Source organism: Pseudophryne corroboree, chromosome 4 (assembly GCF_028390025.1).
Source record: "Pseudophryne corroboree isolate aPseCor3 chromosome 4, aPseCor3.hap2, whole genome shotgun sequence".
Taxonomy (NCBI): domain Eukaryota; kingdom Metazoa; phylum Chordata; class Amphibia; order Anura; family Myobatrachidae; genus Pseudophryne; species Pseudophryne corroboree.
In genome coordinates, this window is record NC_086447.1 from 91,192,407 (window position 1) to 91,212,241 (window position 19,835).

The 19,835-nt window shown below is 45.4% G+C and overlaps 1 protein-coding gene across 2 annotated transcripts in view; it reads right to left on the reverse strand.

Moving 5' to 3' along the window:
* SPATS1 (spermatogenesis associated serine rich 1) overlaps window positions 1-13,359 on the reverse strand; it is a 150,701-nt gene extending 137,342 nt beyond the window's left edge. Inside the window, exon 1 of one of the 2 annotated variants that reach the window (XM_063915257.1) lies at window positions 13,205-13,359. In XM_063915257.1, coding sequence (XP_063771327.1) covers window positions 13,205-13,256 — 52 coding nt within the window. In that variant the 5' untranslated portion in view covers window positions 13,257-13,359. The remainder of the gene's footprint in view (window positions 1-13,204) is intronic. The other variant, XM_063915256.1, reaches the window with a different exon arrangement.
* Window positions 13,360-19,835: the final 6,476 nt, after the last annotated feature.

The window sequence follows — 19,835 nt, forward strand, 5'->3', positions numbered from 1 at the left end:
CTTAAATTAATAAAATGAGTCAGAAACACAAGACGACATAAAACACAATCATTAAATAAGAATGGGGTCCCTCAAGGGTTAATATAACTTTACTATTTTAGAACACTTTTCAGCACGACTTTTTTAAGCACGACTATCATATTTGTAAATAAAAACTTTTGCTTTTATGTGGCATAACTTTACATAATGGGAACTCCAAGGATTGAAACAAGGCTTGTAAAGAATAATACATAATAGAGAAAATGACTTTTAAACAAAATACTTTGTTCCCATTCAAAATCTTAATGCCTCCAAAAATCAATAATCGTTTTATTATTTTCTTGCATTGTGCACAGATTCACGGGCCCCGGAGTAAATGGCGATAGAAAATGTGAGAAATATCTAAAAAAATATATACATTTTTGTAGAAATTATGCATTATGTAATTGGGCATTCAGATGTGGGTGTTAAACTTAATACTAAAAGTGTTGCCATTTTTTCCCTCCGCAATCATGAATATATGCTAATATGGACAGAAGCTAACCTGAGCACCCACTGCTGCCTCCTTATTTCCAATCAATGGCATACAAGTGCAGAAACATTGGAACCATCATCGCATTTTGGCTCATAGCAGGGATGGCCATCATTGGGTTATTAATCGATGGCTGCCATCGATGGTACCAAAACTATCTGCTAAGGATCCATCAATGGTTTTACCCATCAATGGTTATCCCTGCTTTACTATGACGTGGACTGTGGGCCAATCAGTGACTGGGGCAGGGCTATGCTGCGTGCCCAGACACATTGTAAAGGGGAAAAAAACTATTTGGTTTGTCTTTACCATAGATGGCAGGAAATCATGTGGTTCTCCAGCTTTGATGGCTAAAGTGTTTGACATCAGCCATAAACCATAGATGATTTTGAGCCATCGATGGTCGATGGCAATCCCTGGGTCATAGCATAGATTCTAAGTGTCTCTGAGATGCTCAGGCTGAGCAGCTCTCCAAGGGCGCAGAGGAATCTCAAGTAGCAAGTGAAATCGCCACTTGTGGCTTCAGATGAATGAGGCCCATTGGTGTCAAGGTCTGCACTGAATATTATTTTGTATTTATCTGTTCATCTGTGCCTGTTTGGAGGTGGATAACCCTGATTCAAGTTGTGAACTAATATTGATGACCATCAGCCACAGCCGATTAGCTGAAGTCATCGGAACCCCCCCCCCCCCCCCACCCCCCCGCCCAATTGTGGTAATATTCTAGTAATAATGTTGATGCAATCTGTTCACAGGAACACAGTGAAATGAGTGACCACTTTGCATTGATAAAACAAATGTAATTGTTGACATGTGACATGGCAGTTGGGAGCTGATTGGTACCTTATCTCTCTCCACTTTATCTCTCTACAATGCAAACCAGAAAAGAGCACCTAGATCTCTGTGCGCATGTGCTGCTAGTGATACTGAGTTTCAAAAAAGAGGTTTTTCCAACTCTCCACCAATACTTCACATACAATAATAGAAAGACAATTACACCAGTGCTACAAGGCTGGATACATCTCGCCCCAGTCTGTCCCATCTCCATCAATGTGTTGGGAGCCATTGGGGGCATGCATTTCTGAGGCGGCAGGACTGCACATGACGGAGATGGGACTGATCGATTACTATATAGCTCACTGTGAAGCCACACTGCTGGTTATTCTGGGCACATCTGAGGATGCCCATATTGCCAGGCATGCTGAATGGGCCACATCGCGTGTTTCCGCTCAGCACATTTTATATTTACAACTAGAATTAAAAGGCAACCAACTCAGATTTAGTCCCTTTCTTGTAATTAGCATGTTGCAGAGTATCTCATCTGTACTAACAGAGCTGGGGGAAAAAATACATTCTACTCTATGCAGTTGTTTGAGCAGAACTGGCATAGGATAGGAGGACCAGTACAGCAAACAAACACAGCAGCTGAAATACATACAACTGAAACTGATTAAGAAAACCAATATTAGTATAAGTAGTGCACTGGTAAGTAACATTGGCCCTCATTCCGAGTAGAGATGAGCGGGTTCGGTTCCTCGGAATCCGAACCCGCCCGAACTTCATTTTTTTTTACACGGGGCCGAGCGACTCGGATCTTCCCGCCTTGCTCGGTTAACCCGAGCGCGCCCGAACGTCATCATCCCGCTGTCGGATTCTCGCGAGGCTCGGATTCTATCGCGAGACTCGGATTCTATATAAGGAGCCGCGCGTCGCCGCAATTTTCACACGTGCATTGAGATTCATAGGGAGAGGACGTGGCTGGCGTCCTCTCCGTTTATAGAGAAGAGAGTGAGACAGTAGAGAGAGACACAGTAGTAATTTTGGGGAGCATTAGGAGGAGTACTAGACTAGTTACTTGCTGAAGTGATAGATAGTGTGACTGTATTATCTGACTTGTGGGGGAGACACTGACAGTGGGGAGCAGTTAGAGTCTGAGAGCAGGACTCAGGAGTACATATAACGTACAGTGCACACTTTTGCTGCCAGAGTGCCACACTGCCATTGTGACCACACTGACCACCAGTATAATATATATTGTGATTGTCTGCTTAGGAGTACTACTTGCAAGTTGCTGATAGTGTGACCAGTGACCTGACCACCAGTTTAATAATCACCACCAGTTTAATATATATAATATATATATAATTGTATATAATATATATATAATATTGTATACCACCTACCCGTTTTTTTTTTTTTCTTTCTTCTTCTTTATACATACTACTATAGTAGCTTACTGTAGCAGTCTGCGGTGCTGCTGAGCTGACAGTGTCCAGCAGGTCCGTCATCAGTCATTACATAATAAATATATATACCTGTCCGGCTGCAGTACTAGTGATATTATATATATATATATATATATATATATATATTGATTTCATCTCATTATCATCCAGTCTATATTAGCAGCAGACACAGTACGGTAGTCCACGGCTGTAGCTACCTCTGTGTTGGCAGTCGCTCGTCCATCCATAATTGTATACCACCTACCCGTGGTTTTTTTTTTTTCTTTCTTCTTTATACATACTACTATAGTAGCTTACTGTAGCAGTCTGCGGTGCTGCTGAGCTGACAGTGTCCAGCAGGTCCGTCATCAGTCATTACATAATAAATATATCTACCTGTCCGGCTGCAGTACTAGTGTGATATAATATATATATTGATTTCATCTCATTATCATCCAGTCTATATTAGCAGCAGACACAGTACGGTAGTCCACGGCTGTAGCTACCTCTGTGTCGGCAGTCGCTCGTCCATCCATAATTGTATACCACCTACCCGTGGTTTTTTTTTTTTTCTTTCTTCTTTATACATACTACTATAGTAGCTTACTGTAGCAGTCTGCGGTGCTGCTGAGCTGACAGTGTCCAGCAGGTCCGTCATCAGTCATTACATAATAAATATATCTACCTGTCCGGCTGCAGTACTAGTGTGATATAATATATATTGATTTCATCTCATTATCATCCAGTCTATATTAGCAGCAGACACAGTACGGTAGTCCACGGCTGTAGCTACCTCTGTGTCGGCAGTCGCTCGTCCATCCATAATTGTATACCACCTACCCGTGTTTTTTTTTTTTTTCTTCTTTATACATACTACTATAGTAGCTTACTGTAGCAGTCTGCGGTGCTGCTGAGCTGACAGTGTCCAGCAGGTCCGTCATCAGTCATTACATAATAAATATATCTACCTGTCCGGCTGCAGTACTAGTGTGATATTATATATATATATATTGATTTCATCTCATTATCATCCAGTCTATATTAGCAGCAGACACAGTACGGTAGTCCACGGCTGTAGCTACCTCTGTGTCGGCAGTCGCTCGTCCATCCATAATTGTATACCACCTACCCGTGGTTTTTTCTTTTTTCTTTCTTCTTTATACATACTACTATAGTAGCTTACTGTAGCTGTCTGCGGTGCTGCTGAGCTGACAGTGTCCAGCAGGTCCGTCATCAGTCATTACATAATAAATATATATACCTGTCCGGCTGCAGTACTAGTGTGATATTATATATATATATATATTGATTTCATCTCATTATCATCCAGTCTATATTAGCAGCAGACACAGTACGGTAGTCCACGGCTGTAGCTACCTCTGTGTCGGCAGTCGCTCGTCCATCCATAATTGTATACCACCTACCCGTGGTTTTTTTTTTTTCTTTCTTCTTTATACATACTACTATAGTAGCTTACTGTAGCAGTCTGCGGTGCTGCTGAGCTGACAGTGTCCAGCAGGTCCGTCATCAGTCATTACATAATAAATATATCTACCTGTCCGGCTGCAGTACTAGTGTGATATAATATATATTGATTTCATCTCATTATCATCCAGTCTATATTAGCAGCAGACACAGTACGGTAGTCCACGGCTGTAGCTACCTCTGTGTCTTTTAGTTGTGCCTATTAAAATATGGAGAACAAAAATGTTGAGGTTCCAAAATTAGGGAAAGATCAAGATCCACTTCCACCTCGTGCTGAAGCTGCTGCCACTAGTCATGGCCGAGACGATGAAATGCCAGCAACGTCGTCTGCCAAGGCCGATGCCCAATGTCATAGTACAGAGCATGTCAAATCCAAAACACCAAATATCAGTAAAAAAAGGACTCCAAAATCTAAAATAAAATTGTCGGAGGAGAAGCGTAAACTTGCCAATATGCCATTTACCACACGGAGTGGCAAGGAACGGCTGAGGCCCTGGCCTATGTTCATGGCTAGTGGTTCAGCTTCACATGAGGATGGAAGCACTCAGCCTCTCGCTAGAAAACTGAAAAGACTCAAGCTGGCAAAAGCACCGCAAAGAACTGTGCGTTCTTCGAAATCCCAAATCCACAAGGAGAGTCCAATTGTGTCGGTTGCGATGCCTGACCTTCCCAACACTGGACGTGAAGAGCATGCGCCTTCCACCATTTGCACGCCCCCTGCAAGTGCTGGAAGGAGCACCCGCAGTCCAGTTCCTGATAGTCAGATTGAAGATGTCAGTGTTGAAGTACACCAGGATGAGGAGGATATGGGTGTTGCTGGCGCTGGGGAGGAAATTGACAAGGAGGATTCTGATGGTGAGGTGGTTTGTTTAAGTCAGGCACCCGGGGAGACACCTGTTGTCCGTGGGAGGAATAGGGCCGTTGACATGCCTGGTGAAAATACCAAAAAAATCAGCTCTTCGGTGTGGAAGTATTTCACCAGAAATGCGGACAACATTTGTCAAGCCGTGTGTTGCCTTTGTCAAGCTGTAATAAGTAGGGGTAAGGACGTTAACCACCTCGGAACATCCTCCCTTATACGTCACCTGCAGCGCATTCATAATAAGTCAGTGACAAGTTCAAAAACTTTGGGCGACAGCGGAAGCAGTCCACTGACCTGTAAATCCCTTCCTCTTGTAACCAAGCTCACGCAAACCACCCCACCAACTCCCTCGGTGTCAATTTCCTCCTTCCCCAGGAATGCCAATAGTCCTGCAGGCCATGTCACTGGCAATTCTGACGATTCCTCTCCTGCCTGGGATTCCTCCGATGCATCCTTGCGTGTAACGCCTACTGCTGCTGGCGCTGCTGTTGTTGCTGCTGGGAGTCGATGGTCATCCCAGAGGGGAAATCGTAAGACCACTTTTACTACTTCCACCAAGCAATTGACTGTCCAACAGTCCTTTGCGAGGAAGATGAAATATCACAGCAGTCATCCTGCTGCAAAGCGGATAACTGAGGCCTTGGCATCCTGGGTGGTGAGAAACGTGGTTCCGGTATCCATCATTACTGCAGAGCCAACTAGAGACTTGTTGGAGGTACTGTGTCCCCGGTACCAAATACCATCTAGGTTCCATTTCTCTAGGCAGGCGATACCGAAAATGTACACAGACCTCAGAAAAAGGGTCACCAGTGTCCTAAAAAATGCAGCTGTACCCAATGTCCACTTAACCACGGACATGTGGACAAGTGGAGCAGGGCAGGGTCAGGACTATATGACTGTGACAGCCCACTGGGTAGATGTATGGACTCCCGCCGCAAGAACAGCAGCGGCGGCACCAGTAGCAGCATCTCGCAAACGCCAACTCTTTCCTAGGCAGGCTACGCTTTGTATCACCGGTTTCTAGAATACGCACACAGCTGAAAACCTCTTACGGCAACTGAGGAAGATCATCGCGGAATGGCTTACCCCAATTGGACTCTCCTGTGGATTTGTGGCATCGGACAACGCCAGCAATATTGTGTGTGCATTAAATCTGGGCAAATTCCAGCACGTCCCATGTTTTGCACATACCTTGAATTTGGTGGTGCAGAATTTTTTAAAAAACGACAGGGGCGTGCAAGAGATGCTGTCGGTGGCCAGAAGAATTGCGGGACACTTTCGGCGTACAGGCACCACGTACAGAAGACTGGAGCAACACCAAAAACGCCTGAACCTGCCCTGCCATCATCTGAAGCAAGAAGTGGTAACGAGGTGGAATTCAACCCTATATATGCTTCAGAGGTTGGAGGAGCAGCAAAAGGCCATTCAAGCCTATACAATTCAGCACGATATAGGAGGTGGAATGCACCTGTCTCAAGCGCAGTGGAGAATGATTTCAAAGTTGTGCAAGGTTCTGCTGCCCTTTGAACTTGCCACACGTGAAGTCAGTTCAGACACTGCCAGCCTGAGTCAGGTCATTCCCCTCATCAGGCTTTTGCAGAAGAAGCTGGAGACATTGAAGGAGGAGCTAACACGGAGCGATTCCGCTAGGCATGTGGGACTTGTGGATGGAGCCCTTAATTCGCTTAACAAGGATTCACGGGTGGTCAATCTGTTGAAATCAGAGCACTACATTTTGGCCACCGTGCTCGATCCTAGATTTAAAACCTACCTTGGATCTCTCTTTCCGGCAGACACAAGTCTGCTGGGGTTCAAAGACCTGCTGGTGAGAAAATTGTCAAGTCAAGCGGAACGCGACCTGTCAACATCTCCTCCTTCACATTCTCCCGCAACTGGGGGTGCGAGGAAAAGGCTCAGAATTCCGAGCCCACCCGCTGGCGGTGATGCAGGGCAGTCTGGAGCGACTGCTGATGCTGACATCTGGTCCGGACTGAAGGACCTGTCAACGATTACGGACATGTCGTCTACTGTCACTGCATATGATTCTCTCCCCATTGAAAGAATGGTGGAGGATTATATGAGTGACCGCATCCAAGTAGGCACGTCACACAGTCCGTACTTATACTGGCAGGAAAAAGAGGCAATTTGGAGACCCATGCACAAACTGGCTTTATTCTACCTAAGTTGCCCTCCCACAAGTGTGTACTCCGAAAGAGTGTTTAGTGCCGCCGCTCACCTTGTCAGCAATCGGCGTACGAGGTTACTTCCAGAAAATGTGGAGAAGATGATGTTCATTAAAATGAATTATAATCAATTCTTCCGTGGAGACATTGACCAGCAGCAATTGCCTCCACAAAGTACACAGGGAGCTGAGATGGTGGATTCCAGTGGGGACGAATTGATAATCTGTGAGGAGCGGGATGTACACGGTGATATATCGGAGGATGATGATGAGGTGGACATCTTGCCTCTGTAGAGCCAGTTTGTGCAAGGAGAGATTAATTGCTTCTTTTTTGGTGGGGGTCCAAACCAACCCGTCATTTCAGTCACAGTCGTGTGGCAGACCCTGTCACTGAAATGATGGGTTGGTTAAAGTGTGCATGTCCTGTTTATACAACATAAGGGTGGGTGGGAGGGCCCAAGGACAATTCCATCTTGCACCTCTTTTTTCTTTAATTTTTCTTTGCGTCATGTGCTGTTTGGGGAGTGTTTTTTGGAAGGGCCATCCTGCGTGACACTGCAGTGCCACTCCTAGATGGGCCCGGTGTTTGTGTCGGCCACTAGGGTCGCTTATCTTACTCACACAGCTACCTCATTGCGCCTCTTTTTTTCTTTGCGTCATGTGCTGTTTGGGGAGTGTTTTTTGGAAGGGCCATCCTGCGTGACACTGCAGTGCCACTCCTAGATGGGCCAGGTGTTTGTGTCGGCCACTAGGGTCGCTTAGCTTACTCACACAGCTACCTCATTGCGCCTCTTTTTTTCTTTGCGTCATGTGCTGTTTGGGGAGTGTTTTTTGGAAGGGCCATCCTGCGTGACACTGCAGTGCCACTCCTAGATGGGCACGGTGTTTGTGTCGGCCACTAGGGTCGCTTATCTTACTCACACAGCTACCTCATTGCGCCTCTTTTTTTCTTTGCGTCATGTGCTGTTTGGGGAGTGTTTTTTGGAAGGGCCATCCTGCGTGACACTGCAGTGCCACTCCTAGATGGGCTCGGTGTTTGTGTCGGCCACTAGGGTCGCTTAGCTTACTCACACAGCTACCTCATTGCGCCTCTTTTTTTCTTTGCGTCATGTGCTGTTTGGGGAGTGTTTTTTGGAAGGGCCATCCTGCGTGACACTGCAGTGCCACTCCTAGATGGGCCCGGTGTTTGTGTCGGCCACTAGGGTCGCTTATCTTACTCACACAGCTACCTCATTGCGCCTCTTTTTTTCTTTGCGTCATGTGCTGTTTGGGGAGTGTTTTTTGGAAGGGCCATCCTGCGTGACACTGCAGTGCCACTCCTAGATGGGCCCGGTGTTTGTGTCGGCCACTAGGGTCGCTTAGCTTAGTCATCCAGCGACCTCGGTGCAAATTTTAGGACTAAAAATAATATTGTGAGGTGTGAGGTATTCAGAATAGACTGAAAATGAGTGGAAATTATGGTTTTTGAGGTTAATAATACTTTGGGATCAAAATGACCCCCAAATTCTATGATTTAAGCTGTTTTTTAGGGTTTTTTGAAAAAAACACCCAAATCCAAAACACACCCGAATCCGACAAAAAAAATTCGGTGAGGTTTTGCCAAAACGCGGTCGAACCCAAAACACGGCCGCGGAACCGAACCCAAAACCAAAACACAAAACCCGAAAAATTTCAAGTGCACATCTCTAATTCCGAGTTGTTCGCTCGCTAGCTGCTTTTAGCAGCATTGCGAACGCTAGGCCGCTGCCCTCTGGGAGTGTATCTTAGCTTAGCAGAATAGCGAACGAAAGGTTAGCAGAACTGCTCCTAAATAATTTCTTCCAGTTTCTGAGTAGCTCCAGACCTACTCCTAGATTGCGATTACCTCAGTCCGTTTAGTTCCTGCTTTGACATCACAAACACGCCCTGCGTTCGGCCAGCCACTCCCCCGTTTCTCCAGCCACTCTGCAGTTTTACCTGGCACGCCTGCGTTTTTTAGCACACTCCCTGAAAACGGCCAGTTTCCGCCCAGAAACACCCACTTTCTGTCAATCACACTACGATCACTCGAGCGATGAAAAAACGTCGCTCGAGCTTGTGTAAATCTACCAAAGTTTTGTGTTAAATTACTAAGCGCATGCGCGCTGCGTACCATGCGCATGCGCATTTTCCACCTAATCGCTGCGTTGCGAAAAACGGCAACGAGCGAACAACTCATAAAGACCACCATTGTTTTTGCCCACTGGCTACTGACTAATGGCTCCCCAGTAGCAAACACAGGATTTCTAGGGGGAGGTTTCCAAATGCAGTCCACAACCTCCCACTCTGTGGAAGATTGGAGCAAGTGTGGGAGTGACAGAAGAACCTAGTAATAACTCTGGACATTAATGTAACTAAACACTGGTCTATTTATACACTGGATACTGTATAGCATACAGTATTAATACTTAACACTATAGATGGTCTATAGTATAGGCTGTATCAAACATATTTAAATATAAATAAATAAATGGTCAGGAAAAGGTTAAACATACTATAAAAAAAATAATAATACACAAACATAATATAACCAGTAGGAGGCAGAACTGTATTTTCTAAGCACACATTCTCCCACCTCATGGTAAGGCTCCTGTCTCTTCTTCCTGGTAGCTACTCTCTGGTCCAGAGCACTGATTGAGGACTCAGATCCAAACACACAGCATGCTGGGCATATGCAGCATTTCTCTGTCCTTTAAACAGCATGATGTGGTTGCAGCTCTAGTAATCGTATTATATACCATTGCTATTATTGTCATAATTTGAGCCACTTGCCTGGAGGAGGGGTGTTTCCATGCAACTGGAAAGCCCCCTGCTTTTGACTATGCCCCCATACATCAGTTATTTATTCCAGGCGTGACCTATTCTTCCCAGGGTAATGCTATGTAGTGCCTCCAAGCTGGCTGCCTCATCTACTACCTTTTGTGAGTGGAAAATACAACCCATTGAATTTGTTACCCAAAAAGTCTGCGCCAGCCCTGCATCATGCTTATCGAGCTCTCTAGGGGGGGGGGGGGGGGTGTAATTCAGATCTGATCGCTGTCCAGCGATTTTTGCCGCCCTGCGATCAGATAGTCGCCGCATACAGGGGGAGTGTATTTTCGCTGTGCCGGTGTGTGTTCGCATGTGTAGCAGAGCTGTACAAACTGATTTTGTGCAGTCTCTGCGCAGCCGAGGACTTACTCAGCCGCTGCGATCACATCAGCCTGTCCAGGACCGGAATTGACGTCAGGAACGCTCGCTGCTAACGCTTGGACACGCCTGCGTTTTTCCAGACACTCCCTGAAAACCGTCAGTTGCCACCCACAGATGGCCTCTTCCTGTCAATCTCCTTGCGATCACCAATGTGAATGGATTTTTTGCACCATCCCGTCACAGTGGACCGATGCCCATTGCAGCCATGCGGTGTGCTGGTGCAGTGCGGTGCATAAGCATGCACAGTTCAGATCTGATTGCCCGCATGGCGAAAATGCACAGCAGCGATCAGATCTGAATTACCCCCTTGGTTTTCTCTCTCTCTCTCTCTCTCTCACCCTCTCTCACCCTCTCTCTGGTTTCTACTTGTTGTAATACTAAATCCTAGTAAAAAGTACTATATTATTATTATTATTATTATTATTTTATTATTATTATTAGTTATTTTCCCACTGTATAAACTGGTATATGTAACCTGCCAGACTTCCTGGTCTGGCCATTTTCAATCAGACTGAGCTTACTACTATACTGGCTTTGGTTAATGCTGAAGATAATTGTGCTGAAATGAGCAATGCCTGCATTGGCCTCTAAGCCACTTAACTGGCACGGTTACATGGGATGTGACAGCAGCCAGATGGGATTTCTCTGCCATGGCTGCATCCCAATATGGCTCCAATTATGTGGGCAGCATTTTAAATAGGAATCCAGTCCAGTGCAGAACTGACCTCCGGCTGCTGGCCTGGTACTCCGGCAGTGATGCAGCTGTCACGACTGTTACAATCAATGGCAATTTTCACCTCAGAATGCCATGCAGCACTCCTGGGCCCCATAGTTACACCATACCTCCCAACATGACCCTCTCCAGGAGGGACAGAATGCTCTGCTCCTGGACTTCCCTCTTAATTTAGGATTGCCATCACCTGTGCTGAAACACCTCTCTTATCCATTAACCCAGAGGTTCTCAAACTCGGTCCTCGGGGGCCCACACAGTGCATGTTTTGCAGGTCTCCTCACAGAATCGCAAGTGAAATAATTAGCTCCACCTGTGGACCTTTTAAAATGTGTCAGTGAGTAATTAATACACCTGTGCACCTGCTGGGTTACCTGCAAAACATGCACTGTGTGTGCCCCCGAGGACCGAGTTTGAGAACCTCTGCATTAACCTGTTCAAAACAGGTGCCGGCAATCATAAATTCAGAGAAAAGTCAAGAAGCAGAGCATTTTCTCCGTCCTGGAGAGGGCATACTTGCCTACCTGACCCTCTCCACGAGGGAGAGAATGCTCTGTTCCTGGACTTTCCTGGTAATGTATGATTGCCATCACCTGTGGTGAAACACCTTTCTTATCAATTAACTAGCTCACCACAGGTGATGGCAATCATACATTACCAGGAAAGTCCAGGAACAGAGCATTTTCTCCCTCATGGAGAGGGTCAGGTAGGCAAGTATGGGAGAGGGTCATGTTGGGAGGTATGGTTACGCCTCACCTGGCCCTCCTACAGAGGGCCCGGTCTTTCTCTTGGCACCCCTGAGCAAAAACACACAGGTTATAGATAGCAAATCTGTGGATCTCACACTGTGGTGGAACTACAGGTCCCAGTGTGCTGGGATCTGCAGTTACACAACAGCAGACGAGTTACAGATTGTATAAAATACTATATAGAGCTTGCAAAGTATTATAAGAATGTGAGATAGTGAAATTGTGAAAATATAAACAAAAAATATAGAAAGAATGAACACACACTAGTCTCTAATAAATTGTGTTACTGTATGCTGGATAATCCTACTCATAATAGGTCAGACCATGTAAATATGCCTGATGTTATCATTTAGTATCCATAGGACAAATCCTAAGTTTCGCAAGCTCTATATAGAATTTTATACAAGTAATATAATAAAGGTAATGTTTTATAAAAAAATTATTGGGAAGCTCCACTGTATATCCTATTTCGGATTACCAGTCCAATCAGTTTAAATGAGTGCCCCATTTTGGAATACTTTCTCTCTCTTTTGTCTATATGATCAATTTATTCCAGGGAGCACCCTCATTTAATAATAAAAGAATTAATGATAGGATAACTCTTTATGAATTTTCTTATATGGGATATGGGAGTTAACTGATTGGTACAATATTTTCATTATTCTTATGATCTGTGCGGATATTTCTCTTAAGGTGGGTACACACTAATAGATATATCTGCAAATCAATTGATCTGCAGATATATCTATGGACAGATCGGGCAGTGTGTTGAGCATACACACTGCCCGATCCGTCGGGGACTGACGTCATGAGCTGGGCGGGCGTGTACACACGCCCGCCCAGTTCAGCTGTCAATCACCGCCGGCCGCCGCAGCATGTGTACGGGCGGTCGGCCGACCGTCCCGTACACACACAGCGACACGCCAATATATCGGTAGATATATTGGACGTCGGCTGTGCTGCGCGGCCGACGCGATACATCTGTGAACGACGGAGTTCACAGACGTATATCGGCCGTACACACTGGCCGACGGTCCCGCGATATATCGGCCTTTCAAGAGAACGGCCGATATATCGACCAGTGTGTACGGGCCTTTAGAGTTACAGATTGTCAAAGCCACATTGTATAAACCTGAGACAATCTGTAACTTTGCAGGTGTTCCAGAACACAGATCTTTGTCATGTGACCTGTGGACTTGTTCTGATTTATCCAGATTCCTGTATTTCCTAATAGAAAGTGGCTATGTTACCTTTATGTGATAAGGGCTCTTGCTGCGCTGACACGGTCCCTGCGAATGACATGTTCTCAGCAGCTTATGTACAGTAGATCACACTGTATGATAACTCTTCCCCATACTGTGAGCACAGTCAGCTGCATGTTGTGGTAAACAGACTCCCCATTCATTCCTGACAACAATTCCTGTAGTATGAACAATAGCATCTCCAAGGAGACAGACAAGGCACACTCCGAGAGTCACTGTATGACGTCAGACCTCTGCTGTGTCTCTCAGGTCATTGTGAAACGACAGCTTACAAATATTGCAATAGTGAATAGCAATGTCATGTTTTATAGCGAATGTAGATATTTGTAGAAACGGGCAGTGACAGCTTTTCTTATACAATGGGGTAAATATACTAAGATGGGAGTTCTATTTAAGATGGGATGTTGCCCATAGCAACCAATCAGATCCCAGGTATTATCTTATAGAAGGTGCTAGATAAATGAGAAGTAGAATCTGATTGGTTGCTATGGGTAACATTCCATCTTAAATAGAACGCCCATTTTAGTAAATTTAATCCAAAAATACTGGGTTCCAGTCAGTGGATCGACACTTTCTAATTAGACGGTCAATATGGCCGACATGCAATAGGCTGACATGGTCAAAAAGTCAACAGGTAAAAGGTCAACTGTGTCAAAGGTTGACAGCTACAAAAGGTCGACAGGACAATGGTCAACACACAGATGGTCGACACACGTTTTTTTCTTGATTTACCGTCCACGTGGACTAAGATTGGGAATAGTAACCTGTGACGAGCGCACCTTGCCCAAAGCAAGGGTACATGTTTACACTAATTGTGGTCCCAGGAGATGAAACATACAAAATTACACCCCCAAAAAAGTCACATCCTTGTGTTGACCTTTTTGCTTTCACCATTTCCATGTCGACCTTTTGACCCTGTTGACTTTTTGTACCTGTCAATCTATTCTACTGTCTGCCTTGTCCATATTGACCTTTTGTCCCTGTCGACTTATTGCATGTCAACCATATGGGGTTGACCTATTGACTGTCTATCTAAACCTGTAGATCTTTAATACCACCCTGCCAATACTGACATGTATATATTATATAGGGGTGATTCAGAGGTGGACACTAATTGTACAGCCTCTGTGTCTTTATACAGGCTGTGCAATATTATACAAAAGCTTCAGGAGGCTTCTTAAGTAAAGAAAAAAAAAAGGCTGCTGCCGGCGTCTCTGATCCGCTGCTGCATCCAAAAATGAGGCATTGATTAACTGCATGACCATCGGACATCTGAGTAACCCTCAGGTTACTCAGGATGTAGAAAAAAAAAATCACGCTGCCGGGGCCTGTGAAGCTGCGTTCAAGGACACAGCCACTGGCTTCTACATGCCCAGAAAACGATGCCAATACACCCCCATTTTCTAGAACGCTCCCTGTCACTGCCCCCAAATGCCAGCAGCATGTAAATCATTGTGTGGCTTTTGGGGCACTGCGAGCGACATTGCAGGAACAGATCTGCATATAAGCAGTGTGGCTCCAGCGCATGTGTGAATCGTTAAACATCGGAGGTTTATGTAACTCTCTGAGGGGTCTATTCATGAAGCAGTAAAAAGTGTGGAGAAGTGAGCCAGTGGAGAAGTTGCCCATGGCAACCAATCAGCACTGAAGTAACATTTATAATTTGCATCCTAATTCTAATGTATCCTTTAAAATAAATACACAAAAATAAATACCATCCCCCATAAAAAGAAACCAGTGCTATAGCAGCTGCATCCCTGAGGCTTCTCAGGGAACCGTGGGTTATGTAGCTGTCCTGTTTCATAAAGTATTGCTAGATACACTGTGATAGTGCAAAAATGGGGGTTAAACAGGTTTGTTAGCAAACAAAAAAAGTTAGCAATTGGGCAAAACCATGTGCACTGCTGGTGGGGCAGATATAACATGTGCAGAGAGAGTTAGATTTGGATGGGTTATATTGTTTCAGGCAGAGGCGATCGCTGGGCTGAGATGGCCAGAGCCGGCCCTAACTAATATGATGCCCTAGGCAAGATTTTGGCTGGTGCCCCCTAGCACCACTGCTAGTTCCGCCTCTGACCCTGAATCCTTTTCCCAGCACCCCCCACCCATTACAGTCCTTTTTTTTTCCTACCCCCTGTAATTTAAATAAGAACAGTGTGCACATTCGGCACACAGCTCAAAAAGGTATGTGATTTTGCTGGCAAGAGGCATGGCAAACAATAGTAGCCCCAATTCAAATTATGCCTCACAGCAGTGCAACTTTATTCACAATTTATCATGCGATAGTGTCCCTTACTCACATTACATCACACAGTAGTACCACTTTACCTTATATACGTTACTCCTCACAGTAGTGCCCCTCATTCACATAACATCATACTGAATTGCTACTTATTCACATTACACCACACCATATTGCTTTTTATTCTCATTACACCACACAGTAGTGCCCTTTCTATACGTTATGCCACACAATAGAGCACCTTATAGACATAATGCCACACATTGGTAATGCATTTATAAACATAATACCACACAGTAATGCCCCTTACACATATGACACACATTATTAATGTCCTTATAAACATAATGGACCTTACACATTATGCCAACCCTTATTAATGCCCTTATACACATAATTTCCCTTACACATATGCCGCACATTTTTAATGCCCTAATACACATAATGACACACATAATGTCCCTTACACGTATGCCGCACATTATTAGTGCCCTTATATGCATAATGACACACATAGCGCCCCTTACACATATGTTACACATTTTAATGCCCTTATACACATAATGACACATATAGTTCCTGGCGTGAGTCAACTGGCAGCTCTGCTAAAGTCGAGTGCCTATTTTTTATGAAAATGCATCTTATATTGCATCTTATATTGCTATGTGGCTAGGATGCACAAGCAGCTTCTGCTAATTAAAATGATATGCGGCATTCCTATATACTGTGTGCGACTGTGGCTGTATCTGCATACGAAATGCTACACACAGAATATAGGCATGCCGCATATCATTTTAATCAGCAGAAGCTGCTTGTGCCCCTAGGCATACCAGATGCCCTAGGCAATTGCCTAGTTTGCCTATGCCTAGGGCCGGCTCTAGAGATGGCCATCGGTTGTCTGGCATGCGCCGGCGCATGCGCAGTTCAGACCTGATTGGCTGCTGTGCGAAAACACACAGCAGCGATAAGGTGTGAATTAGGCCCAGTGTTTTATCCAATTGCTAACTCTTTTGGTTTGGTAAAAACCTGAATAAGGCCCAATATCTGGTGTTTGTCCCTTCATTTCCTGAAAAAAATGAAATGCTAGATAATTATACTGACAATATCAATAATCAATCAAGAATAATGCATAAAAAAGAAATTGTTTTGCTTGCAATATATGGCTTCTCTATTAGGCATCAATGAAACTTCTCACAGCAGATACATGTATGAAAATAATGTGCCCACAAAGTACAATATATGTGCAAGCAAACAACAAAGCACCTCTCAGTATTAGTATGGCCGCCATCAGAAATTGTGTGGCCCAGTATAAATTACAAAGGCAGGGCCCCACCCCCGTCTTCACAACAGTGTGCAAACAATACTTGCCTAATGCCTACCCTCCCTGAACTGCCAGGAGGCTCCCAAAAACCACCGGGTGCCACTCCCACCCCGAAAAGGTGGAAAGGTAGAGAAGTCTCCAGCAGCACCACAACAGCCCCCCCCCTCCGGCAGCCCACTTACAGAGCACAAGTGGGTGGATCAAGGAGGCCCAATGATAAGATTTGTACTAGATCACGTCATTGTAGCCTCGCCCCCTGCTGTAAAATGCCTGTAATATCGGCATTGTATAGCAGGGACGTGGTCACTATGATGTGACTGCGAGTGCCACACCCCCTGTGCAGCCTCCTATCCTGAGCCATACTCATGCCGCATCACACCAACCCATCCCGCGCCCTGCTGCGCCAAGCTGACTGCCCTCTCCCGGAGTGGCCTGGGGCGGATACTCACCGTTTTCCGGGCATGGAGATCCGTACGCAGGCATGTCCTGGCGTTTGAAGGGCGGATGTCTGACGTCAATCCCGGGACCTCCGTTGCTGGATCCGTCGCACAGGGTAAGTAAGCCTGACACTGGACTTGTTTTGCAGGAAACTTTTTTAGCATAGCAGGGCTTCACAAGCGTTCGCAGCCCTGCTATGCAGAAATACACTCCCCCACAGGCAGCGTCAAGTTGTCGCACGAGCAGCAAACAGTTGCTACGTGCAATCAACTCGGAATGAGCCTCTGAGTGGACTATGTGGGTAATTCAGAGTTGATCGCAGCAGCAAATTTGTTAGCAGTTGGGCAAAACCATGTGCACTGTAGGTGTGGCAGATATAACATTTGCAGAGAGAGTTAGATTTGGGTGGGTTATTTTGTTTCTGTGCAGGGTACTTACTGGATGCTTTATTTTTACACTGCAATTTAGATTTCAGTTTAAACACACCCTAACCAAATCTAATCTCTATGCACATGATGGGGGTCATAAACTTCACACGTCAGATGCATACGCACGCCACTCAAGCACACTTATCTTAGTAAATAAAGACACAACAACCGTAATTGGCGTGAAAGGGGTCAGCTTTTTATTTTGACTGAGAGGGAGGCCTATTAATACTAAAACTAAAAATGCAGACTTCCCTCTCTAACTAAGGTGGCGGGGAGAAGAACGGTTAAGCATGATAACAACTTAATAAGGGTGATCCAAAATTATATGACAAAATAGAGCAATAAACATGTGTGTGTGAGGGGGCCTTCTGCCCCAGATGTTCCGGGATCGGCCTCCTGCCTCCATCCCGAGCAATAAAAACATAAGTGTGAGAGGGGGGCCTTCTGCCCCAGATGTTCCGGGATCGGCCTCCTGCCTCCATCCCAGACATCGTAAATGCAAAAATCAAAGGCCAGGGGTCGACCTTCTGCCACTACCCCTGTCCACCAACAGTTGTAGGGACAGAGGTACGCTCTGCCCCTACGGGTTAAAAAATAGGGCCACCGGCCCCGATATCCACACATGTTTATGATCTATCATATGGGCCCACCAGGTACGGTGGTGCCCATCGATTAATAATAAGACAATAAAATTACCTAAAAGTTCACCCGAATTTACTAACAATAAACTCCTTAAGTTGAACTAAAATAACCGTTCAGAAACCGGCCACCAAAAGCCGACACAAGTAACCCTATTGGAGCAGCAAAAACCAACTTCCCAGGGCGGGAGGGTGGGTCACGAAAAAACTTGAAAGAGGCAGGACTTTTTAGGTCTGAAGAGTATATGTATGTCAGACCGGCCCCTATACAGAATCCAGCCCATCACAATCCAGGCAGTTCTCCCTTGCGTTCCTCCCACAAAAACTGTAACCCCTTCCGTGCCAGAGTGATGCATTAAGAGGCGTGCTGCATGCCCAGCGGTGAGTTTATGTTGTCTCGGCCACATTCATGACCTACGCAATCTTAAACTTCACACGTCAGATGCATACGCACGCCACTCAAGCACACTTATCTTAGTAAATAAAGACACAACAACCGTAATTGGCGTGAAAGGGGTCAGCTTTTTATTTTGACTGAGAGGGAGGCCTATTAATACTAAAACTAAAAATGCAGACTTCCCTCTCTAACTAAGGTGGCGGGGAGAAGAACGGTTAAGCATGATAACAACTTAATAAGGGTGATCCAAAATTATATGACAAAATAGAGCAATAAACATGTGTGTGTGAGGGGGCCTTCTGCCCCAGATGTTCCGGGATCGGCCTCCTGCCTCCATCCCGAGCAATAAAAACATAAGTGTGAGAGGGGGGCCTTCTGCCCCAGATGTTCCGGGATCGGCCTCCTGCCTCCATCCCAGACATCGTAAATGCAAAAATCAAAGGCCAGGGGTCGACCTTCTGCCACTACCCCTGTCCACCAACAGTTGTAGGGACAGAGGTACGCTCTGCCCCTACGGGTTAAAAATAGGGCCACCGGCCCCGATATCCACACATGTTTATGATCTATCATATGGGCCCACCAGGTACGGTGGTGCCCATCGATTAATAATAAGACAATAAAATTACCTAAAAGTTCACCCGAATTTACTAACAATAAACTCCTTAAGTTGAACTAAAATAACCGTTCAGAAACCGGCCAACTGCCAGGTTACCAACCTGCCATCGCCACCTGACCCGAAAACTTGACTCAACTAAACAAAGCAGAATACGAAGAAAACACCCTAAACTCAAGCTAAAGACTCAACTAAACAAAGCAGAATACAAAGAAAAACACACTAAGCTCAAACTAAAGAAAACAGAATACGAAACTAAAAAGACCTCAAGACCCGGCGCACCAGAGAAATTGCCACCCCCGGCCGACAAGGCATATATGCGCGGATCCCGCCGCCTGCCTGCCAAAGAAGGGCGTTAGGCCCACCACTGAGGTTAAGAAACGAAATATAAGGAGAAATTGTGTAACCTAACCTACTTCCCTAACAGGAAGGAGGGGGGGGGAGGCGGGTCGCCCAATTTGACTTGAGGCAAAAACGCAAAACTTCGTCAGCCGGCAAAAGCCGTAATGAAAACCAACGATAAAACAAAAATTCCTCAAGGC